This window comes from Aedes albopictus, chromosome 2 (assembly GCF_035046485.1).
Source record: "Aedes albopictus strain Foshan chromosome 2, AalbF5, whole genome shotgun sequence".
NCBI lineage: Eukaryota > Metazoa > Arthropoda > Insecta > Diptera > Culicidae > Aedes > Aedes albopictus.
Genome location: NC_085137.1, coordinates 475,292,242 through 475,318,372, shown reverse-complemented (window position 1 = coordinate 475,318,372; position 26,131 = coordinate 475,292,242). Strand labels below are relative to the sequence as shown.

At 38.6% G+C, this 26,131-nt stretch overlaps 3 protein-coding genes across 3 annotated transcripts; 2 read left to right on the top strand and 1 right to left on the bottom strand.

Annotated features, from left to right (window-relative positions):
• Positions 1–1,180: 1,180 nt before the first annotated feature.
• Positions 1,181–1,744, bottom strand: LOC109418019 (uncharacterized). The gene is made up of 2 exons (XM_019692174.3): positions 1,612–1,744; positions 1,181–1,551 (listed from the first exon to the last, which is right to left on the bottom strand). The coding sequence occupies exons 1-2, from the start codon at positions 1,633–1,635 to the stop codon at positions 1,240–1,242; spliced, it is 336 nt and encodes a 111-aa protein (XP_019547719.3). The 5' UTR covers positions 1,636–1,744; the 3' UTR covers positions 1,181–1,239.
• A 4,203-nt stretch (positions 1,745–5,947) lies between these two features.
• Positions 5,948–7,468, top strand: LOC115265786 (uncharacterized). The gene is made up of 2 exons (XM_062849276.1): positions 5,948–6,344; positions 6,668–7,468. Exons 1-2 carry the CDS (start codon positions 6,327–6,329, stop codon positions 7,061–7,063), a joined length of 414 nt encoding a protein of 137 aa, XP_062705260.1. The 5' UTR covers positions 5,948–6,326; the 3' UTR covers positions 7,064–7,468.
• Positions 7,469–16,086: 8,618 nt separating this feature from the next.
• On the top strand, positions 16,087–18,336 carry LOC109418023 (uncharacterized). The gene is made up of 2 exons (XM_019692181.3): positions 16,087–16,299; positions 17,557–18,336. The coding sequence occupies exons 1-2, from the start codon at positions 16,282–16,284 to the stop codon at positions 17,935–17,937; spliced, it is 399 nt and encodes a 132-aa protein (XP_019547726.2). The 5' UTR covers positions 16,087–16,281; the 3' UTR covers positions 17,938–18,336.
• Positions 18,337–26,131: the final 7,795 nt, after the last annotated feature.

Genomic DNA, 26,131 nt, shown 5'->3' with positions numbered 1-26,131 from the left:
TTGAATGACCATTGAAAAGAAAGAATGGCTTTCAGCTGTGCCTTTGATGCACACAATTGATTAAAAATTTCCAAATCTCACGTACCTCAACTAATTTCGGACCGGGTCTTAATGAAATCAATGGTTGCATAGTTTTCCATCATTTGCCATCTAATCCTAACAACAATTACAAAATTTTGAGTTGTGTCTTTCTTGTACAAAACCGAAAATTTGCACATAGCAGAAGTGTTCTACGATAGTGTTATAGTAAAAAATATTTTCCTCAAAAGTTAGAGACATATGAGGACCAGCAAACTGACAGTAATTATTTTGGAAAGTACTTTAACAATTCTTTTGAAATAATTACTCTGAAGTACAAGTTATTGGTTAAAACGTAAACTAATCTCAAGCATAGTATGTTCAAAAACAACTCCAAAATTTTACTAAAAGATTTAAAAAATGTTTAAAGTTGGTTCCAAAAATTTCATAGAATATTCTTACACTTGTTAGATTTTGGAAAAAATAAACGATGAAGCGATACTAGTTTAACTAAACAAAAAACGTTCCTTGTTTTGAGTTATAAGAGTTTGTTCTTTTTATTTTGGCTCCAAAAGTCAAGAGCTTGCGGCGCACTTGAGAAATGTTCACGGCGCACCAGGGCGCCGTGGCGCACAGTTTGGGAAGCACTAGGCTAATGTATTATGCAGTGCAAGAAAATTTTCGCGCAAAGCTGTTCAAAAACGCTAATAAATATGTGCGGTTGCATTTAATTGTTTCGGTGTCTTCTGCGCGATCAATCCCTAGATAGTTTCCGCACTTATTCTAGAAGACACGATTATGATATGATGTACTGGTGACCATCTTTGAGCGATTTTCTACGGCGAAACACGCAATATAGTCACCTATGCTTATAATTTACCGAAGTATTGGGAAAACTAGAAAACATTAATGATTTTATAAAAATAAATCTACTACTGTGCAATGTTATCTATAACTGAAGTTCCCATTACACTTCCCGAGGCACCTTCGTATAACAAACCCGCATGCAAAGTTTCACAAATTGTAATGCACACATGATCAACTTTTGCAAAACTTTCTATTTGAAGCGTCCATTTGTTGTGAGTTAGAATTATTCGAAATATACTAACATTAGGACCATATTCTGTCACATTATGCAAAAAGAAAACAAAAACATGATGATTTTTATATAAAACTATATTTAGCACAAACTTTTTATCTAATATTAATCATTAACTAATTTCAGCCTAACAACACAAGATCTTCATCGTCATTATCATCACTGTGGTCATTTCGTTCAGCATCAATATAGGTATCCTTGTCCACATTTTGTTCCTTTCGACTTTTTTCCTCTTCTCCACGGATCCTTTCGATGTACTCCACTTCGAACAGCGGAGGTGGCAGAAACTCCCGCTTCACAATATTTTTCGGAATCGGTATCACACTATCGAAGGCTTCCGCCACCTGTCGCTGCTGAGCTACTGCGCCATTTGTTTGCGAGTTGATTGGAGTTGCCGTCGATTGCCAGATGAGCACCAGGTTCATCAAAACCATCTGTGTGGATAACGAATAGGGGTTTTAGCACTCGAAGTCTACTGGATAATATCAACTTACAGTTATTAAACACGCTTGATTCATTTTTGGAGAAACTTAAGTGTCGCACAATACGAAGGTAGATCACTACTGACTGATAGATACTAACTAAAATGAGATTTATTTCATTCTTATATGTATATTAGCAATCATTAACCGTTTCAATCCCTGTGTTCAGTTTTTATATATTTTTTTGTTTCAATGCCTAAATAAATGTTGGTGCTTATAACTTTTTCTTTGGCAAATGATGTGCAAAGTTTAAGCTTCCACGTTTTATTTGACAGCAACAATATTAAGGCATTAGAGAACATTATAAATGCAAATTATAGTCATACTAGTTATTTGACGCCTTTTATTAAACAATTTTCACGCCATTGGTAGATAAAGGGTCCGCTCAACATTAGTAATCAGAGCCATACGTTTCAAGCCAATTAACACCTGTATGTGGACGGGGCCCACCTTAAAACAAGCATATTTATATTCGATAAGTCAGATGTTTCAATGTTCCTTTTGAACAAGATGATTCAAGAATTGAAAAGTATTGATGACAAATACAAACTTTGAAACAAAAAAAACTGTTAACAATCATTTACCCGTGACATATGCCGACTCATTCACTGCTGAACTCGGGCCGGTTTCGAGGACAGAATTACAGCAAAGCGTGCGATTATTACTCTATACTTCCAAAAATATCGATCAACTATCGTACGACTATGAGTCACGAAAGTACGTACTCCCGTTGAATGTGTCATACCTTTCTCCCTAGGGATTCCAGTTTCAGCTCGATTAATTTCAATGGATTTGGCTGAAATTTTGACCAGTTACTTCTTATAGGATGCCAATCAAAATATGGGGGTGGACTTGAAAATCAGAGAACATTTTTGAAAAGCTGGACAGGCCTAGTGTACAGGCTATCAAAAAAGCCACGATTTGATTTATCGCTTTGACATTTATTTTGTTCACTTTTATAACTCCGCTATTTGATGTGCAGCTTGCATAGGTTTTGTTAAATTTTACGTTTGACCACTTCCGGTGGGACACCTGGAACCGATTCCGGTTGTCTTAAATGTGGTCTGAGACTGTGTTCTTGTTAACTGTTCATCGAGTTACCTAAAACGCTGAAAATTAATGTGATCTGAGGCTATTTTCTTGCTAACAGTTCAGCAATTTTTTGAAAAGCCACGATTTTATGTATCGCATGCATGATTTTGGTTTCTTCTTCTTCTTTATGGCTCGACGTCCCCACTGGGACTTGGCCTGCCTCGCTTCAACTTAGTGTTCTTTGAGAACTTTTCCACAGTTATTAATTGAAGGGCTTTCTTTGCCTGCCATTGCATGAACTTGTATATTGTGAGGCAAGTACAATGATACACTATGCCCAGGGAGTCGAGAAAATTTTCCCGACCAGAACGGGAATTGAACCCGCCGTCTTTGGATAGGCGATTCAAAGCCTTAACCACTAGGCTAACTGGAGACTTCTATTAAAGCACTTCCGAAGGATCACCCGAAACCGATTCCGAAATATTATTACAAGTTCTAGATGTGGCCTGAGACTATTTTCTTGTTGGCCGTTCATCAGATTATAAAAAAACGCCGCTATGGTTTAGTTCGCTTCTATATTTTATCACTTCCTGTGGGCTACTCGTCTCGTCACCAGTTCTGGAACACTACCGGTTCCCCCAAATATGGTCTGAGATTATTTGTTGGTTATCGTTTATCATGTTACTGAATAAGTCATTAATATGTTACATGTATTGGTTCTCTTTTACATTCGACCATTTCTGGCGGGACAACCGGAATCGGTTCCGTAACACACTGATATGGCTTGCGTCTATTTTTTTTCAACTGTTCATCATGTTACCTAAATAGCCGTGATACCTCAATCGCATGCATGCCCTGATAAAAATTTCCAATAGAATCACCATAAACTACCATTAAATAATGATAAATATGACTGTTCAACATCAAATTATATTGTGTACTTATTTTCCTGCTGAAAATGCTCTACTGAAACTACAATACGTGAACAATAAAATCTATGGCACTAGAGATTTCAATAATAAAAACACTATACATTGTATGGTAGTTGACTCAATTTGCTCCAGAAAATTTGGATTTTTTTTATGGTAAAGATACATAACAACCCCTATTTTCTATTGTAAAAGTGACATTTACAATACATGCTATGGTGGAAAACAATAGAGTCTGTTGTTACTCTATCGTTTTAAACAATTGAATTAATGGAAACTACCATTCATTTCAGCGTATTGTAACAATACATTCTGTTGTATCTCTATGATCTTTTTTATCAGGGTGGGTTTGCTCGGAACCGGTTGCGGAACACTACTGATAGTCTCTTAAATTGTCTAAGCCTATGCGGAGGGAAACCCGGAACTAGTTTCGGAACTACTGACAGTCAATAATGTGGTCTTAGCATACTTCCTTGATAAAAGGTCATCAAGTTGTCGGAAAATCCGTGATTTGATGTGCCGCATGTAATAGTTATGTCAAATTTTATATACGGCCACGTCCGGCGGAACTCCCGGAACCGGTTCCGCAACACTACTGGCTAAGATATTTTATTCCAACCTTTCATTATCACAAAAGCCGCGCTTTGATATGTCACATGCGTGGATTTGGTTCACTTTAATATTTGGCCACTTCCGGCAAGACACCCGGAACCGGTTCCGGAACACAACCGGTTCAGATATGGTCTGAGACTGTTTTCTTGCTAACTGTTCATCAGGTTATCGAAATTGCCGCAGTTTGATGTGTCGCATGCATGGCTTTGGATCACTTTCTTATTTGACCACTTCCAGCGGGTCATCCGGAATCGATTCCGAAGCTCTACCGGTTCCGATATGGTCTGAGTCTTTTTTTATGCCAACCTTCCATTGGGTTATAAAAAAAAGTCACGCTTTGATATGTCGCATGCATGGATTTGGTTCACTTTTATATTTGACCACTTCCGGCGGGACATCCGGAACACAACCGGTTCAGATATGGTCGGAGACTGTTTTCTTGCTAACTGTTCATCAGGTTATCGAAATTGATGCAGTTTGATGTGTCGCATGCATGACTTTGGGTCACTTTTTTATTTGTCTACTTCCAGCGGGTCATCTGGAACCGGTTCCAAAACTCTACCGTCTGAGTCGTTTTTTATGCCAACCTGTCATTGGATTATAAAAAAAAGTCGCGCTTTGATATGTCGCATATATGGATTTGGTTCACTTTTATATTTGGCCACCTCCGGCAGGACATCCGGAACCAGTCCCGGAACACAACCGGTTCAGATATGGTCTGAGATTGTTTTCTTGCTAACTGTTCATCAGGTTATCGAAATTGCCGCAGTTTGATGTGTCGCATGCATGGCTTCGGGTCACTTTTTTATTTGACCACTTCCAGCGGGTCATCCGGAACCGGTTCCGAATTTCTACCGGTTCAGATATGGTCTGAGTCTTTTTTTATGCCAACCTGTCATTGGGTTATAAAAAAGTCGCGCTTTGATATGTCGCATGCATGGATTTGGTTCACTTTTATATTTGGCCACTTCCGGCGGGACATCCGGAACCGGTTCCGGAACACAACCGGTTCAGATATGGTCTGAGACTGTTTTCTTGCTAACTGTTCAACAGGTTATCGAAATTACCGCAATTTGATGTGTCGCATGCATGGCTTTGGTTCACTTTTATATTTGGCCACTTCCGGCGGGACACCCGGAACCGGTTCCGGAACACTACCGGTTCAGATATGGTCTGAGACTGTTTTTCTGCTAACTATTCATGAGGTTATCCAAAATGCCACAGTTTGATGTGTCGCATGTATGTGTTTGTTACATTTTTATCTATGGTCCCTTTCAAGGGTACCGGTCCGGAACACCTAAATGGGCATAACTCCGGAACGGCTGGACCGATCCGAACCATTTTTAATAGGAAACAATGGGACCAGATTCCGCGTCGAATGACCCGTCGGTCATTAAAATCGGTTGAGGTTTACTGCCAAAAAGTGATGTGAGTTTTTTTGTACACATACACATACACACATACATACACACACACATACACACACACAGACATCACCTCAATTCGTCGAGCTGAGTTGATTGGTATATGTGAGTCGACCCTCTGGGCCTTCTATCAAGAAGTCATTTTTAGAGTGAACATATAGCCTTTCCAGTACACTTAGTGTACGAGAAAGGCAAAAAGTAACATATTTATCAAATCCTTTATATATTATTCCTGATGATCCCTACATGTACTACATTCTCCACCCCAAAAAAGTGAATACATTTTCACTGCGAAATTTTCAGTTTTGAACGAGAAAACTGCTTTCGAATTGTCAATGATGAAAGTTGTGTCAATGACGACAGCTTCTCCAACCTTAACAAACCGATAAGATCGGTCTTCGACCCCGAACGCATTTCAAACTCAAAGATGAATCATTCATTTCTAAAGATCGTTGTTGAATCCGTATAGTATTTTCCAGTGAGATTGTCTTGTGTGATGTCACAAACCGCCCCATGTAAAATGTAAAGAAGTGCGAATTACAACAAACCTACTGCAGTAACATATAAGTCAAGGTGATACACGAGAATTACTCAGTCATAGAATTACAATCCTTGGAAATGGTGCTCAGTTTAGCGAAACACTTGACAAACAAATTTCTTTTACACAGTTGTGTCTAAGAATAATTCAAATTTTCAATTATTCAGTTATTTGTAGGAAAAGGTGGAAAACATGGAGCTTACCAAAAAGGTTGGTGTTGTGTGAAATCAAAAAATGGAATAAAATGTGAGAGTATATTAATGAACAGTGATGATTCATTAAAAAAAATGGTTTCCGGGGCACAATAGACAAAAAAAGTTACTTTTTACTTACGCTACGTATATGCTAAGCAAAGTAAGAAGGATGGTATTAGTTAAAAAAGTGAAGAGAAAATAAACCAGGATAGTGATTTACTAATTCATCAGTGAAAACAAAATTAAAAAAAAAATACTTCATGAGTGTTAGTGGACATAAGTTATAATATTGTCTCAATAGTATCGTATGTTAATTATTCATCCATTTTATTTTTTCAGGTCACGCTTCTAGTGCTACTATCGGTAGCTGTGTGCATCGAAAGTGCTGCCATCGCAGAAAATAAAACATATTTACTCAACGCGGAACCGAAATTCGACGCTCCAAAACACAAAAGTGCTAATCAATGGAACAATCCTTCAAGCAGTTCACCAGTTGTCCCACAGTCCTTGATTGAGTTACAACGCCGACCATCATCCGAACAATCGAAACGTGTGAAACGAGCCATCATTTTCCGACCCTTGTTCGTCTACCGTCAACAACAAATCAAAAAACAACGTCTAAGGGAGATGCGAGAACAACGGAGACAACAGCAAATCGCCACCCAACAATCATCAGCAACGCAAAAGCCTAAATATGCTTTTAGATATCCTTACTATTACAGCTACACGGGATAGTGTGCTTTACTTGTGCAACGCTATTTATAATTTTAGAACGGAATTCCCACTTCCCAGCCCCCTTCTTTGAAATTATAATCCAAAACAGGGAATATGATTAACATAATGCTAGAAAATATTTACGCGCTCTCCAAACGATCACGATATGACCCGATGAAAATTGAGTCGCAGTGTTCCAATTCTAAGTTAAGAAGTTATAGAAGATGACACCGATATCATAAGTAGCAGATAACGCCCCATCGAGATGAAGAGGAAGAGCAATTAGTCATGACGTCATAACTCTAGTTAGCGCACTGGCGTGAATTGGTTTAGAATCGCGCGATTGACATAGGTATCTTATGAGCAGCAGAATTCATAAACAGAAAAAGCGTGAAGAAGCGACGAAGAGTGTGATAAAAACTTACTTTTACTGTGTTTATGCTTCAAAACAATCAATGTTTTTTTTGTGATGATCTGAAATAAAATTATTGTATTGTTTAATAATGGTGTTTGTACATTTGTATTCGAAAGTCACAGGAACATGCAGAGAGTTTTTTTTATAGAATGAGAAACTCTGCTGATCAGATACCCAAGAGGTGGTTCTTCAGGCTATGTGGGTTTCGATCCACTAAAAACTCATTCTCTCTCTTCCTTACCTTTCGCCGTACACCCGTTAGGTATGACTTTTATTGGTTAGCGTTCCACCAGCCACCTTCTTAAGTTGTCCTCTCTGCCCCATCTCCCCAGGAAGCTTGGGTCCTGGCTAGTACTGTGGACTATCCGTTGGACTCAAGCTCCCGGATGGGGAGGGGGCCAACTTAACTTACTGGTGTGCCCGCCATTTTCTCTGTTGTTGAAGTACGATTCGGAAGACCGTGGAAGCAACAGAATCCCACTCACGTTTTAATTGACCACTAGCGCATTCGACTATGCAGCGGCGCTATACCGTAGTATGGAGACCGCTACTGTCGCTAGCAGCTTACGCTTACATAAGACGTCCTAGTATAAGACTATTGCCGAGCTATTTGACATTATCTTTGACAATGCAATTATTGCCATGCTTGCTCTTTTGCAGGCATATTCCACGTGACATCCGAATTACAGCTTGGGGCTGTTATTCGTGCACCCGCATGTGGTGACCACTGCCTCTGGTTCACCCTTGCGGTTGTTTATCACCCCCACCTCCGTGGCGGGGTGCACCAACTGTCTCGACCTCATCCAGTTCTCCACTATGCCAATTGCGTGCGTTGGTGTCAGTTGCACTTCCTCTATCGACTCGCCGTATATGTACCACGAGGGTAATGTCATCGACAAAGCTGACCAGCTTTACGCCCGGTGGAAGTTTGAGACTCAATACGCCGTCATAGGCCGTGTTCCATAGTACCAGGCCCAGGATGGAGCCCTGAGAAACCCATACGGTGATATTGTGGCTCCTCTCGCCTCTAAGGTGTCAATGGTTAGCACGCTATTCTGGAAATAGCTCTCCAGTATCCGGCATACGCTAACCGGGACTCCTTGGTGGTGTATGGCGCACTCTATGGCAGCCCAGTTGACGCTGTCGAGCGCATTCTGTACGTCCAGCATGACGACCGCGCAATAGCAGATTTCCGTTCGCTTCTTTTGGAGCGCTATCTCGGCCGTTTTGGTTACAGCCCTAATAACGTCCACCGTCGAACGACCCTTCCGGAAGCTGAACTGGTTATCCGAGAGGCCAGAGTCATCTACTTTCTAGGATATACCATCAGAATGACATATTCCGGCGGTGTCCAGAAGGCAGATAGGTCTGTATGCCGACGGGTCGCCAGGTGGCTTGCCGGGTTTGGGCAGTAGAACTTATCTTTGCCATTCACATCTCTCCAGAAATTTGTTGGAATATAGTAGTGCCAGCCCCCTGGTACGATGAACAGTATGACAGCAGCATCAGTTAATGATTGTGATGATTGTTTTTGTAAGTCCTAGAATGTATACGTTGATGAGAGATGACAAAGCTGATAGCCGATGTGTGTGTTGTTTTGTAAATAGTCCGTACTAGTTCGTTAACGAATAAACATGTTATAAATAATCGGCGGTTTATTTATTCTTCGCTGTATCACGAATCTCGCGACGGTGGGAGTTTTCCGGTCTAGGAGTTTGTGTTGCCCACCGTGTTCGCTGCGCCAACAAAATTTGCCTCTGTTTAGGCACAACTGCATAGCCATTCTGAACATGTCAGGGCTAGCCTCGATTGCCGTCTTGATGGCTACAGTTGGGATTCCGACCGGGCCTGGAGTCTTGTTCAACTTGAGCGACTTCGCAATTGCGATGACCTCGTCGTTTAGGCCACAGACGTCATGGGGCCTATAGTCTTGTATCGAGGCGCGGGAACAACGTTTCCACGATCTTCTGCAGCACCTCGGGGCAGCATCCTGAAGTTGCTGACGCATTCTACCCCCATCATCGAGCTCTTTACATCTTCCTTCTAGCTCTTACTGCGCTGTCATAGTGCCGCGTCAAAGTAAGAGTGGGAGTGCGCGTCCAAAAGATTTGTTGATAAATTGTTGTAGATAATCTTCTTTGAGGCTTCGCACACGTTCACTCCCACTCTCACGCGTAACTAAAACGGCGCCCTCAGTCAGGATGCGCGGAGTTCTGCGATTTCCGGACACCATCAGTATACCGGTTTGCGTCCATTTCTGGGAGGTTTAACATGCTGCAAGGGGGTCAAATATAATATTTCAAATAAGTATGAGAGAATCCATACTCCATACGATCTCACTGCTTCATTGCGAGTTGAAATTTGTTTTCACAGATTACTCGATTCGAGTTTTTTTTTTCATGGCAGTGCAGGATAATTTGGTTCGATTTATCTTTAAGTATATAGGGTATCGCGCTACTTGGGCGGTGGCTTCTAATTTCGTCTGTTTTCCACTATAACTCAGTCAATTTTGAACCAATTGACTTGAAATGTTGTACACGGGTAGATACTATACCTATCTCATTGTATTCCAAAAATTGTGTCAATTGGTTCAAAGGAGACTGGGCAGGGCAAAAACGTATGGAGTCTGGGCCCGGAATGTACACCAATGACCCATAGCTCTTTCGAAAGGTCTAATTGAGACAAGAAAAAGTTGCTATGGGGCCAAAAATATTCATCATGGGAGAAAAAAGTTATTTGACATTGTATGGGACGGATTTTAGTTGTTTTTGTTGTAATTATTATTTTTTACAAGCAACCAATCTCAAATAAACCAAATGTCTCATCTGTCAGTGTTATACACAATAATAAGTCATCTGTTTTAAAAAGCAGATAATAATGATTTCAGAAACAAGCCAGTGCATAGAAAAGGTTGGGGTTTCTGCAAGTTTTTTGGGAAAAAGTGGAGGGGCACGCAGTGTATTAATCTATGTATTAATATTATTATAATGGAATGGGTATAACCATAGGTATTATACCTAAAAACCCTTCCCTTGAGCAAGTGCTTGTGCAGTGTACGGATTCTAATGTTGAAACACAGTGAAATATATCAAAATATAAGGGGAGTATGAAAAAAAATCGCTTTGATTAGAGTCAAGCTTTATTCGACAAACCGGGTTGTCGCAAGGGCTGTGAGGCAAGGATGTACTATCACTGCTACTGCTCCTTATCGTAATCAACGAGATATTTGTGGGGGCATTTGACAGTGCATCGAATTGTAGGCTACATTAGCAGCCCATCACTATGGAGCATCTGAACGACTTCCGTTTGGCAAATGATGTAGCCCTACAGTATGCGGCAGGAAAAAATGCGAAAGTGTTTTTCAACTTCAAACCTCATTTTCGTCCATTTGACATTAACCAATCTATGTTTCAACGTTCCATGATCTATAATAGGCTAGTTTTCTGAAAAGTTAATTAAAAAATTTCCCATTTTGGTCACTAACCTTTACAGGGCGGCGCCTGAAGATGAAGACAACCAAAATTTTCAAACCGCAGAAAATCGCACAGGTCGCTAAATTTCGCATCTGATAAAACAAAATTTTTGATTTTCTCTACAATATCATCAAATATATGTACTTATTTCATCTGGTATGTGAAACTACATGGCTCTGGATCAGTGTGGTCTGGTTGTTCATCGAATTTTAGCTAATTTTGTTACTGTTATAGTCATTTTGTTTAATGACCATTGGGCGCGCAGTTTATTGATATCCGCTTATTAGGCCTACATTATCACATGTTAAACATCAAATATGTTCATTTTCATTTTTCAGTGCTAGAATATAGACATTGACTGATACACTGTCATGAAAAAATAGTCATATATATCCCATATTTAGCGTGTAATAGTGCCTTGAACTTTTCGCATTTTTTCCTGCCGCACCCTGTACTAGACCAATGGTGCTTTACCAAGCGGAGTAAGCTCAAAAACCTAGCCGAACGTTTCTTTGCGGCAGGTCTAACTGTCAATGTCAGCAAGACCAAATCATTAGATGTCAAGACGGACTACCCTTCCAACTTAACAGTAGCTGGAAGAGTAGAAGAGAAGGTCAAAAACTTTTAATATCTTGGATATCTTGGAATTAAGGAATAAATGATCGAAGTGGTGAAGAAGGTGCTCCATCGTTAACGGAGCCTGTGGGGTACTTATGCAATGCACCCGTCACAGTAGCTTGTCGGCTAAAGGCATTTCAGTACCGACATTAGTCAGTGCGAAACCTAGCATGGTCAGACCCTTTAGCAGAGTCTGACCAAGCTGGTTCGTAAACGGCATCCCCTTTACACGATCCAGGCATTGGAATCACCTGTCACCCGGTCTTTGCCCTATCAGCTCAGCGGTCATACAGTCCAGTATCTGAGCGAATTGTTCCAACACCTACTCCTGGACGGGGTATTCATATCGCCGATCCAGTTGCCGTTATCGGTGGGTATTCGATATGGGTGGTCCTTTATGACGGCGATATCCATCTCCCACTCAGCGACTGTCTGAATCAGCAGTTGCTGGTTTGCGTCACAGTAGTTCAGGTTTGTACTGTGACTTATCAACAAAGTTCTTTTGAAGACTAAGACCGCTGAACATGTTCGCGTATTTCCCGCAACAAATCAAGCAATTGGGATGGTTTGACCTGCCTTGCGCCTTATGACATTCGTCCCCACATCACCTACAAAGCTTGCTATTGTGCCTATCGATATCAGTGATATCATATCACAATTAATCGCCCGTTTATTCAAACACAAACAGCTGTCCCTCAGAAACCCTTGTTCCCTTTAGTCTTATCAAATCCTAGCCAGAGTCTAAAGCTTCTATCTTTAAATTCCATTATTTTTTCTAGTTCCCTTGAAATCATCACTTCCTCCTCAGAACCGCCAGCATGTTTCTAGAGCCCTCGGTTGCTTTCCAGAATACCCAATTTTTTTAGTTTCTTGAGATTTTTCGCGACATCTCTAAGATTCATCTGCTTCTTCCCAGAACCTTCAACTTCCTGCTCTAATATGAGCTTTATGCTCAAATCGTCAGCTTTTTCCACTAACTCTTTGCTTTTTACTAGCATCTTGCTCCATAAATCGCCAGCTTTTTATTGAATTCCGTTTTATTTTTGGAACAGCCCTAGGTATTTTTCTCGGTATCCGAATCTTCTTGGATCCATTATATGTATATTGAATTCACTTATTATTCCCAAGGCTACAATGTTTTTGCTGAGATCAAACATCCCAAGTAACCGAGCTTTTTATTGAAAGCATTGTCGTCTACCTAAAGTCACAATATTTATGGTATACTCACGGTACAGCAATGAATATTATCCATAGAACCATGTGCATCACATACGTAATTAAAACACCTTAATTAAATGCCATGTTTCACTTGACTCAAACTGTTTTTTTTAACTCCCCTTACATTTTGATATGTTTCACTGTGTTTCAACATTAGAATCCGTACACTGCACAAGCATTTGCTCAAGGGAAGGGTTTTTAGGTATAATACCTATGGTTATACCCATTCCATTATAATAATATTAATACATAGATTAATACACTGCGTGCCCCTCCACTTTTTCCCAAAAAACTTGCAGAAACCCCAACCTTTTCTATGCACTGGCTTGTTTCTGAAATCATTATTATCTGCTTTTTAAAACAGATGACTTATTATTGTGTATAACACTGACAGATGAGACATTTGGTTTATTTGAGATTGGTTGCTTGTAAAAAATAATAATTACAACAAAAACAACTAAAATCCGTCCCATACAATGTCAAATAACTTTTTTCTCCCATGATGAATATTTTTGGCCCCATAGCAACTTTTTCTTGTCTCAATTAGACCTTTCGAAAGAGCTATGGGTCATTGGTGTACATTCTGGGCCCAGATTCGCCCAGTCTCCTTTGACTGAGTTATAGTGGAAAACAGACGAAAATAGAAGCCACCGCCCAAGTGGCGCGATTCCCTATTGAAGAATAGAATGTACTCTGCCATATTCGCTCGATATTTGCTTACGAGTATAGATTTAAAGGCCTCAATTCAAAATCAGTATGTACATCGTATAAAGTACTATTTTAAGTCACTATCGTTATCGCATATATGTACGGCGGAGGGGCAACTTGTATCGAATATTTTGAACTTATTGCGATGTATCTGGTAAAGTTGTATAAGAATAGAAATCAACTTTTATAAGGTATGACTTCATCACAGTAAACGATATTCTGATGCTTTATTGCGATGAATTTAATCGCATAAGCGTGCAAGCGAACTCACAAAGTGTCACATGAATTCGCATAATTGCGTACCTTGGTGATTACTACTTTTCTTATTATGCCAGTTTAACTCGCATTGGTGTATACGAATGGAACCGTATAAATGTAAAAATAAACTCCTCTAAGCGTGCGTACAAACTCGCATAAGCTAGAATCGTTTATGTTGACATAATGCGGTTTGATATGTAATAACATTGAGAGTTGGACTGCCAATGCAGTGACAAAAAGTTCCTAGAAAGTGAATAGCTATCATAATGCTTACTAAGTTATTATTTGTATTTTGTGACCCTGATAATCATCAATGAGTGTTACTAGTTAGCAAGAGCAGTAAAAACTGTGCGGGAAATTACGCTTCGTCGTTTTTAATTCCAGATAGTCTGCACTGCATGCACAGCGCAGGTAAACCAAGTGCATTTTAACAAACACTGTATGAATTTCATGATAATTAACCAGCTTGTTTCATAAGGCGCTGTCCATAAACTACCTGGACTCATTTTTGGCCATCTCAGTAGCCAACCCCCCACCCCGCCCCCCTTGTAGACTTTTTTGTTTATACAAAATTTTTGAAATTTGTAAATTTGCATGACGCGTAGACTTTGGCCAATTTGAAACAATTTGGACGACGCTGAATATCTCAAAAGCATATAACAGTTAACATCAGTGTTGCGTAGGTTGGGGCCGAGGGTCCGATAAGCTGAACTTTTTTGAGCTGATTCAAAACCGTCGTTTGATGGATAAGCTAAAGCTAAAAATAGGGTTTATTATTTTCAATTCATCACTTATTTAGTTATACACAATCTCACAATGTTTCAGTACGATCAGTTCCCACACTCTCTAGGCAAGCATCAATTGGCATCGGCTTCGCCGGATCTTCTGTTATCTGCTGTAGTGATTAGAAATATAATTTTATATTCTTCCCGAAGTACTTCCAGGACTCACTTGGTTGTTTGGTGAAAAATGTAATTCATGGGCTATTTCACTCTGTACCTAATTAACTTCTTCAAATGTCTAAACTGAATCACCTATTCTTGTACAATTTTCGTTTCATTTCGCTCCTACTTTAACATAGGAATACTCCTCGAAATAGTATCGCAACAATCAGTCTTATGGTAGATCCAGTAGTTTTACTTGATTATACAACGTTACTATGTACAGCGGATGAGACTACTGTTACGAGTATAGATCTGAAGATCTAAACTCCAAGTTAGTTTGACCTGGCAGTCGCGTTTCAACGAGATTCACGGATTACATAAGATTATGCAATGTTGCAGTTTGGTGCTAATACAAACAAAATTACTCCAGTAGATTTGAAGGACCTCATTTCAGAACAGTTTGGAAGACCTATAACACCCCAAGATAAGAAAAAAATATCCCATGACCATTAAGACGACTATTCAAATACGTATGAATGTAAACCATATCATCACATACATATAAGCATTTAACATTTCTGGTGTATCAATTATTTTTTTCGAACTTCTTTATGTTCAGATTGTTCTAGGATGTCAATGATATCTCAAACCCAACTTACACCCGTTTTTTTTGTTGCACGAGTTGGCTTTGCCTAAGACATAGTTCACTTTAACGAAAGGGTGATTGTACAGCCATTTTTCATTTGGGGTCATATGTGACCACTTCGGCCCCAAAAGATAAAGGAAATACCCTAGTTCGTTATACGTGTGATATCATGACTAGAGTAATTTTTCATTCACCGATCTGTTCAATTTTTAAGGCGAATGAATTAGAGTAAATAAATTTGAAGCAATATATAAAGAAAAATCTGATCAATTGAACTAAATTTAATAAAAATCGAAACTTCACAGCACTTTAATTACTGTTAATGTTAATCCTTGGTAGCTATCGATGACTAAGGTTCATAAAGATTTGCATCATTGCGCTTATGATAATTCTGAAAACCTCCAAGAAAGCACATGGTCAACGTACAAGATCTCCAGCGGTTTCCCACAGAATATGATCCAGCAAAAAATAATGACTAGTACAAAGTCCTGCTGTGCAATTCATCGATAGCAATGTGTCATTACAAGTACTCGTCATTTTACTACTGAGCAAACATGAATCGTGCGCCGGTTCAGAATCTTGCTAATTGGATGAGAAATGCATCTGTTTTTCCGGTAGAAGGCAGATACTTCCGAAAGGTTTCCCACCTCGACGGGTGATTCATCGGTCCAGCAAGGTACTAGAACTGCTAGAATATGCCATAGCGTTTTTCGCCCAGACGAAGTAGTGTCCCATTTGTGGGAGGTGGGGGATCCGGACGGTTCCACAAAAGTGCGAAGCACGAACGATCTTCCTCATGAAAATATATAAAATCAAGGTGATAGGTGGTGATATCAACCAGTCGTTGAATAACAATCTGAGAGGAAGCGGTATTCGACAAAGCGAAGAAAACGAAAATCTATCGAACGAAAAGGACAAATTTGAACGAAATTGTGATAGTGCTTTTTAAGTTTCTCATCGACCGTTTACGGAATTAGCGAAGTTTTTGATATATAAAGTGCTGTGATTATCATACAACAATGCAGGCAATTACGAAGGTAAGCATGAAGGTGCCACCTGCTATACTATTTGGATAAGTGATGGATTGAGAAGAAAAAAAATCTATGAAGAGAAATAGATCACGTGATGTTCTCGTAAAACTTTGATTATGACATCAAGATGCAGTTGATAAATTTAAAATAGGATATGTTCAGTAAAAATAGCATGCATACACCGTATAAACAATTTGAATGTAGGGCAAATTGAACCATTGCAATTTTTTTATACACCAGTGATGTACAGGGGATGGCCAAAATGTTTGGGATAAGCAACTTTTTTTCTCCCGCAAAAAAAATCATCATGCTGTAACTTTTCATAGAGTGCATCAAAAAATCTCAAATTTTGACTGTTTGTCAACCTATTATATGTGCATCATTGGTACAAATTTGGGCTCGATTGATTAATTTTTCGCGAAGTTAGAACCGTTCGAGTAAAACACTATTATTTAGACAACTAATTTTTGAACTGCCATATCTCGGAAACCAGTGAACCGAATTGAATGATTTTTTTTAACGTTTCTCAACAATATCTTGATACTTAATACGACATTATAAAATGCAATATTTTCTCACGGCGAATTAAGTTATACAGGATTGAAATTTTTACCCATATAGAGGAAAATAAGTCAAATTTACAATACCACACAAAAATTACTAAATGTGTTCTTCCTTCAATCTAAATAGGCTCTAATATATCTGATTAGAGATAATTTGAGAACAGAAGTGGAAAATCTTTGAATATCAACTCTAAAATTTATTGACATTGATGTAAAAAAAATACATTTTTTAAAGAAAAATCCAATCCAAGGTCAATCCATGATAACTTTTTTCAACGTTCAAAAAGTATCTATGTTTTAATAGTTTGTGAAGCATTTACATATTGTTAGTGTACGTTCAAATTTTCATTCACTTCGGTTCACTGGTTTCCGAGATATGACACCTCAAAAATGAGTTGTCTGAAAAATAGTGTTTTACCCGAAAGGTTCTAACTTTGCAAAATATTAATCAAACGAGCCCAAATTTGTACCAATGATGCACACATAATAGGTTGACAAACAGTCAAAATTTGAGATTTTTTGATGCGCTCTATGAAAAGTTATAGCTTGTTGAACTTTTTTGTGAGAAAAAAAAAGTTGCCTATCCCAAACATTTTGGTCATCCCCTGTAGATTAAATCCAAGAACGTGTTAGTCAATTTCATCGGTTTCTAATTTCATAAAGATTAAGTTATCTTATAATTTGCTTTTTTTTCTTGCAGATTATCATTTTCATCGTAGGCATTTCAGTACTGGCAGGCATCATAGGTGCCAGTGTCTACGTACGCAAAAATGGCCTTTTACAAAATTCTTCGAGCCACAACAGCTCAAATCAACTGACAAACGACACGATCGTCCAAACGATACCACACGAAACCACCACAGTTTCTGAGCTGCAACCCGACCAGACCACAGATCAACCGAAACGTGCTAAGCGGGCGATTATTTTCCGGCCCTTGTTCGTCTACCGTCAACAGCAGATCAAGAAGCAGCGTCTCAGTGAAGAACGACAACAACAGTACCTTCAGCAGATGTCCACCACCACACAACGACCGAGAACGCAAAGGCCCAAATATGCGTCCAACTATCCTTACATGAGCTAGGTCGTACTTCCGGAAGCTCGACACGCAACACTAGACAAACCAAACACAGGGAACATGATTAACATGTAGTGCCAGAAATTTCATCTCGCTATCGTACAAGCTCTCATCTCACCAATCGTTTCGTGGTGCCACCAACCGTTTTTTCGTGGACAAGTAATCATAACATATCTACTAGTTAGCAAGCTAGCGTGAAACGGTTTTAGAACCTTCCGTTTATTTAAGTTGTTCTTCGTGCCATGGTGCGGCGAGTAGCACCTTCTGACCGACAAACATGGCGGGACTAGCGGCTCGAAATGTGATAAACGATTTACGACAGTGACAATACCTATTACACTTCCTTATTTATTATACAGTGCTTTTTACATGTGAATTTTTCTAATAAAATTGTTGTTATTTAAAGGTCATGTATTGTGTTGAATCCGAAACGTTCTTTTTTCTCATACGTCAATGAATTAAGCCCACAGTTAACAACAATCGAAACTGATTTGAGGTGAATATTTAACGTAACCCGGTCAATCAGTCTGCTTTGCAAACAACAAGGACATTATCGTCAGCGTGAAGGATGCCAAATGCGGAAGGATATGGTAGACGGGACATGTTGCAAGAATGCCAGACAAAAACCCTGAAAAGTTTAAGTTCACCACGGATTCGGTGGGTACACGAAGACGAGGAGCGCAGCAGACAAGAGGGCGGAGTAGAATTTTAATTTATATTCTATATAACTTTGCTTATACAGCCTTTTTTTGTTAACCCTTCAGGACGTGCGCCGTTGTAAAAAGTACAACACTACCAAAAATCCTCGCCTGTCGTATGGAATAAAAATCAAGGATTCCTTCCTACAAAGTCCTTCAATTTAGTTTCATATAATCGTCTCAAATCATGCAAGGTGCTTGGTACAATCGGATAGAACCGAGAAAGTATATGTTCTGAGTTTTAAGCTGCAAATTCACTGATGACAAAAATAGCAAGTGCCTCACCGTTGCATGCTAATTTTTATTCGTGTCATCTCATTCACTTCGAACTCTCTCTCTACTTTCAACTTGACAATGGAGCCAAACGCCAATTGGGCGCTGCCTATAAACTACGTAGACTCAATTTGAACAATTCAGAACCCCAATTTTTTGAAATTTGTACGGACAGTAGACTTTGGTCAGCCCCTCCTACCTCCTTAGAGTCTACGTAGTTTATGGACAGGCTAGAGATAAAGCATAGATCTCAATCCGAGGACGTAGGTTAAATTCCTACTGACATCTTTATGTAATTTCAAAATTTTGAGTTATAATCGTTATAAGATCAATAATTAACGTATAGGAACTTGAACGAAAAATTTCGGCAAAATAGTAGATTTTTAGAAAAGTCGTTAACCCTGAAAGTGATACCTTCATGGCCTCAGTTTCGTCACCTCGCCGAGTGTGTTCCATCAAAGACGAGCTCTGAAAGGCGCCTGGGGTCCAATGGACTTCAGGTATCCTTTTTAGGGTTAATCATGTTTTATGGAATCACTGTAATCGATTATATGTGATATAGCCTCTGCTTAAGTATGTGCAGAATCGGACATTAACAACGCATAAGAGACGTTTCTTATACCAAACTAGTCAACTTTACAATGCCATATCTCAGTTATTTCTCAACCGATTGCTTTTATTTTTCTTGAGCATAAGCTGAGCTTGATTGACAATCCGTAGATGCTACTTCAGTATCGCCAGACTAGCTATACTCACACAAGGAATCAATGAGATTACACTGCTGGGGACTAGCCGACATCTTCAATATGTGAGGGTTGGTGATCTACTAGTTTTAGGCGAACATGGGGCCTGCCACGTTAGGTTGCTGGTCATTGTGGAGAAGGGGGAGGAAGTGATAATTGCAATCGTTTGTATCCACATCAGACTGAATATACCTCTGCGCCTGTCATAGGTGAAACTACGGTGAACTACAAACAAATATTCATTAGTTCATCTATTTAACATTCATCGCCCCATATCTTACAACAATGCATTAACATTCTAGAGGGTGAATGGCACCCCCGGTACCCTCAGTAGTTTCGCCTATGGCGTCTGCACATGCGAATGTCGGAGTGTTGGTGGGGTATGGTTGACAGAAGGTTCACACATTGGTGCATGAATGCCAGGCGTAAGGTGATAGATTGGTGCAATTCTGCATTAACATGTCTAAAGTGTCTAACTCGTTTTGTAAACAAACATTGTTTCTGTCGCTGTAGGGCTCATCTCGATCCACCCACGCATCTGGGGGCCGTTATCAGAAAGAGCGAAGATAGATCTTTCTGATAACGGCCCTCAGCTGCGTGGGTGGATCGAGATAAGCCCTACAGCGACAGAAACAATGTTTGTTTACAAAACGAGTTAGACACTTTAGACATTTTAATGCAGAATTATAACTATGAAGCTAAAGCGACACAGTTCGCTTGATTGCATAACTTGTAGGCGTTGTCTGATAGATTGACACTGTGCTGGGAAAGTTGGAAGCAAGGGAAACGGGTTTTCAACCGTTTCTGGTTCTAGTGATGGCTATGAACATATGAATATATATGAGTTGTATTTATAGAGAGGAGAGTATAAAGAAAGTGGATAGAATGATACAAAGTAGAAGGGAAGGGACGGGCCAGAGATTGAACCCAGAACCTTCTGCATATGAATTAGAAGCGGTAGCCACTAGACCACCAATTGATTGATTTTTTTTGTCTGTATTAACGAGATTTTTAGCCCTAGGCTAGTTTGGCACCAACATTTCAAAAGGGCGTAACTGCTTTTGCAACCAATGCCTTCTCACAGAGCTGTGGGTTGAATTTCATTCATCTCACGCAATTCACATCCATTAATCGAAAGAGGAGGATTTTATCTTTCTATTTGTGCTAGTGGATTGCTCGAGAGGGATGGGATACGCTCCACAGCTTTGTGAGAAGGCATTGGTTATAAATGCGGTTACGCCCTTTTGAAATGTTGGTGCCGAGTTCATCTCGGAACCCACGCTTTACTTCCCTTCCGAAGGAAGAACTCACATTATGTGAGTATGTCGGGAGTGGGATTCGATCCCAGGTCCTCGGCGTGACAGTCTTGTGTTCTAACCACCACACCAGGTCCGCTCCGGGGGGTGATTGATTGATTGATTTGTCTTTATTTAAGAGACTTTCTAGACCACCAAGTCCGTCTCAACAGATTGTTTTTATTTTTCTGTGACGAACTACAAAACATTTCAAACCTTTTCAAAAAGATCGATGATTGATACCAAAGTTACAGATAGGTCGAAATGTGATATTGAAAATGCACCAAGTCAAACAAATTTTTAGCAAAAAAAACTTATACGCCATATTCTTACGATGTCTTCGGCAAATATATGTCTTGTACGATGAGGAATAAATTTGCCTAAACAACAACATGATTTGGCTTCAGCATTTTTTGCTATAACTTTTCTTTGTATTGGTGCATTTTTATTATCGAAATTCAACCTATCCATTACTTTTGTGTTATTAGTTATCACAGAACCTTTCAAAAGTTTTCAAACATTGAAATGTTTTATAGTTCGTCACAGAAAAATTAAAACAATCGGTTGTGAAATAAATGAGCTATTTCAATCTATAGTTGACAAGTTTGTATAGAAGAACGGCTTTGATGCATTTTTATTGTCCGATACTGTACCTGCTTCGTAGTAATAACCTTGGGGGATGGGTTTCTGGCCAAAGCTCACGCTCCTTACAAATTTTAAAATTTTTGTATGGACGAAAGTCTACGAAGGAGAAAGGGGTCTGAGATGACCAAAATTTGGTCTACGTGGTTTATGAACAGCCCGTATCTCATTTTATCATTCATTATGCTATCCCAATGCAACCATTACTTATTTTATTATTGATGAGTTTTCGACCATTTCTTCATTTTTGCATGTATAGGAGAAAATAACAAAAGAAGAAGCATTAAAACATAAAACAGTTTACCCTAATAATGACAAAATGTTTTTTTAGAAATAACTATTTTCATAGTTACATTGTTTTCAATAAATTTATGATGATTGGTGCAGTAATTCTGCATTTAAAATTTTGTCCTTGGTTTGTTCTTAATAAGATAAACAGAAAAATAACTCAATAATAACTAATTAAGTAGTTTCACATCAGTTTTTTTTGTTTTTTTTTTTTAATTCTTATTATCAAAAAGCCAATAAGAAATAGCAATAATAGGAAAAATTGTTTTTATTTTGGAGCAGTTCCAGCCTGAAACACGAAAATAAATGTCATTTTTGACTCAATATTTTTTTTAAATTTGAATGATATTTTGTTCATGCGCTGGATTTCATGAGTTATTTATTTTTGCATCAACACATAATTGTTTTTCTCACCTTACTTTTGAAAAGGGCCTATGAAGAAACAACAAATTTTCTTCTACAAAAAATATAACTCGCAAAAGGTTTGTTGGATTTAAATTATGTCTTTGGGGATATCTGAAGGAATTTTAGAAAAAAAAACCACTGGGAGTAATATTCATCGTAGATCTTTGTTAGATGTCATATGATACCAATTTTCCGAAAACTTTACCCTTAGACAATTATTTTTTTCTGTAAACAGCTGACTTTCAGCCTCATTGTTTGCCAAGCAACCCAGGATGATCGAAAGCTCCTTATTTTAATATTTTTCTCGATTCTTTATTTTTCAACGATTTTTGCAACATACAATATGCAAAAGTAAACCATCTTTGAGATTTTCATATGCTTTATCAAAAAAGGATCAATTATTTCTCAGATATGTGAATTCCAGATCGTCTCGAACAACATTCAGCAAGGTTCATTTTTTTTTTCATATTTTTGGAATTCTATACATTCTGTAATTTAAGTATGGTTGGAAGTAGAGAAAAATCAGTATCCTGAGCTACTTGGCAAATTTTGAGGCTAGAAGTCAGCTTTCTACAGAAAAATAATAAAAAAAAATCGAAGGGTACCCAGGTAACCACTAAGCATTTGGATAAGCCATAAAGCAGACCGTATTAAGCATTTGAACTGCTTGCTGCCCTACATAAGCAGTTCGTATGCATAGCTGCCTTGAATTAGCATAAGCTGTGCTGCTCAAAAGCTTTTGGCTGTTAATTAGCACTTCAACTGCTTGAGGTGTTTTCGCCTGGAAGCATTCAGAATGCTTTTTAACTGCTCTTCAAATGCTAAGAGCAAAGAGTATAGAAGATACAGGGGATAGACAAAATGATCGGGACAGGCAAAATTTTCACTTTTCAAAAAATGTTCAACTAGCTGTAACTTTTCGAAAAGTGCATCAAATATTCTCAAATTTTTACTGTGAGTTCATCAACTAGTTGTGTATCAGTGGTCAAAATTTGAGAAAAATCGGGCTATTATCCACGAAGTTATAAAGATTCTTAGAAAAGGTAAAATTATCCGATAGCCAACTTTGAGCTGTTATATCTCCGGATTCAATGAACCGAATGCAATGAAATTTTGACCATTTATGACTTATATAATGAACTATGAAAAACCGTTAACTAAACTTAAAATTCTTAACACGGAAGAAAATTATTGCGATTAGATTTTTTTTCTAATAAAACACAAAAATATCCAAAACTTCAACATCGTATCAAAATTCAAGATGCAAATTTTAGTTCATTTAATTCCCCTCTAATTGACTTATATATAAATGTGTTTTGAAGGAAAGTAACAACATAGCCGCCAACAAATTGAAAAAGTAATGGAATATATATTAAAAATAGACCAATTTGCTAAAAAATCGTGAAGAAAATAAAATCGCTATAACTTTTGCTCTTGTTAAAAATTTCTAGTTAAGTTAAATGTTTTTTAGAGTTCATTATATAAGTCATAAATTATCAAAATTTCATTGCAATCGGTTCATTAAATCTGGAGATATAATAGCTCAAAGTTGGCTATCGGATAATTTTACCTTTTTCAAGAATCTTTATAACTTCGTGGAAAATGGCCCAATCTTTCCCAAATTTTGACCACTAATACACAACTAGTTGATGAACTTTCAGTAAAAATTTGAGAATATTTGATGCACTTTTTGAAAAGTTACAGCTAGTTGAACATTCTTTGAAAAGTGAAAATTTTGCCTGTCCCGATCATTTTGTCTATCCCCTGTATGTAACGTGTTTGATAACGCATGTTGTCTCTTTTTTACATAGTCTATGCCTCTGTTGACATATTTGTACATCTGAGTTCCTTATTCATTTTTCCCTTGGTTTTTCCCGTACTCATCCAAAAGCTCCACAGAAAACATTGCTGCAGCAGGTTTAGATTAGGAACATGACCATCGAACAATTACCATGTATCATTTCGTCGAAAAGTATGTACCGAATCGGTGAATGCTTTGGCGGGTCATGAAAATTATGCGGAAGAGGGAATCCATATGCTAGATCGAAGAGGGAATGAAAATGCTTTGTGCACAGAAAACAAGTTTTGGGTGTTGGAACTGCAGCTGCTTCCGAATTATTCTTTATATTGGGGATTAAATCAGCGCACGCCATCGGAACAGCTGTGGCATATCCTGTAGCGTGCAACAAAAACTTAAGCAGCAAACATGGACAAATAATCTCTGGATCGTAAGTTCAAATCCAAATAACTATTAAAATATGCAAAAAAGTACTATCAAACATCAGCTGGAGTGTGCAAGGACGAGGAAGCGCGAAGAGCGAGGAGCGGACGTAAATCTATTTTTGTTTTGTTTTGCTCGACGAGGCGTTACGCTTCTTTGACATTTTGATACGACGTTCCTGAAGGTGCTGCACTCAGGCAGCCCGTTATTTTGCCAAAACCTGCTGTGAGGAAGCACTATAGGCGCATATACGGCCAATTAGCATTAATGTCTTGTCGTAAGGACTACTATAATGCTGAAGTAATGCTATTTTAAATGCTTCCTGGTTACTTGGGTAAGGTTTTCGGAAAAATGAAATTATATGACATTTTACATAGATCCACGATGACTATTTCTCTCAGTGTATTTTTTTTTTCTAAGCTAAGCTAAGCACATTAATCTCGGCATTCTTCTTTGCTTTTTTACTGAGATTGGCACTGTCGAGCGCTCAATGAGGGTGTTATGTGACAGGATCTCAACAAACGTTATTCTTTGCCAAAGTTCTTTTTTTAAATTAATGGAACAAACGTCGGGTATTTTTCGACCACATCTTACTGTGAAGAAGGCCTTTATTTAGAGCAAATATTTTTTGCTTCAGTCACATCATCTGTTTGAAGAGCAATCATGAATAATTTATTAGACTCTATGGAACCCAACTGTATCATGCCGTCATGAGAGAAGGTCCCAACCTAACTGGATGACTTAAGTAAATCCTACTGAAGGTTGATAAATCCAAAAAAGATGATCAAATCGAAGAGCAAATATGTATCAATTTTGTGCACGTTTCACAATGCAATGTACACGTCCATTGCCATACATGTTTTTGTTATTATGTATATCTTTACATTAGCATATCAGTGCTATCGCCGCGTTGAAAGGGGTATCCAATCAAAACTTACCAAATCACGGCTTTTCTTAAAAAAAAAGATCGAATTCACTACTGGTAGCTTTTTCACAAATGTTTTGGACAGGAATAACTATTTCTCATCCGGCTTTTCGGGTCCATATGAAGTTAACCATCAATGTTAACTTCTTTTCCCGATCAGCCTAGATAGCTGTGTAGTGTCGGTAGCGGTTGTCTCAATTGGCTAAGAATAACACTACGGACCACCTGTTCCGGGGGTAAAAGTCCACTAAACAGGGAACCCCAATCCAAGGTGTCAGGCGACCCGTGCTGATGGATGAATGGTTGAGGGGGTTTAAAATATGCTCGATCTTTAACGGAGCCCGTAACGTTGGTAGATCGCCTTTATGTGTTGCGTTACGGTTCAAGATCTACCAAACCGAACCCTAGTGACATCCGGTTTGTCAAGTTGGGGTAATGTGTTTTGGTAATAAGGATTCATGGTACAAAGTCCTTGTTACTGGTGACAGTTTTAACAATTGCATTTATTCTGCCTTGCTGATAGTTAAAGAATCGGACTTTGCCTACCCGAGACTACACTTGATGTTAGGAAAACAAACATGCTTTACGTATCTGATTGCGTACTAACCTATCAAGGACTGTTAAGTTCTGGTAATTCAAGGACTCACGTGCATTCTTATTGCAGAACACATTCTCTAATTTGACAGAGTTTTGCAACTAGCCTAAAGTCC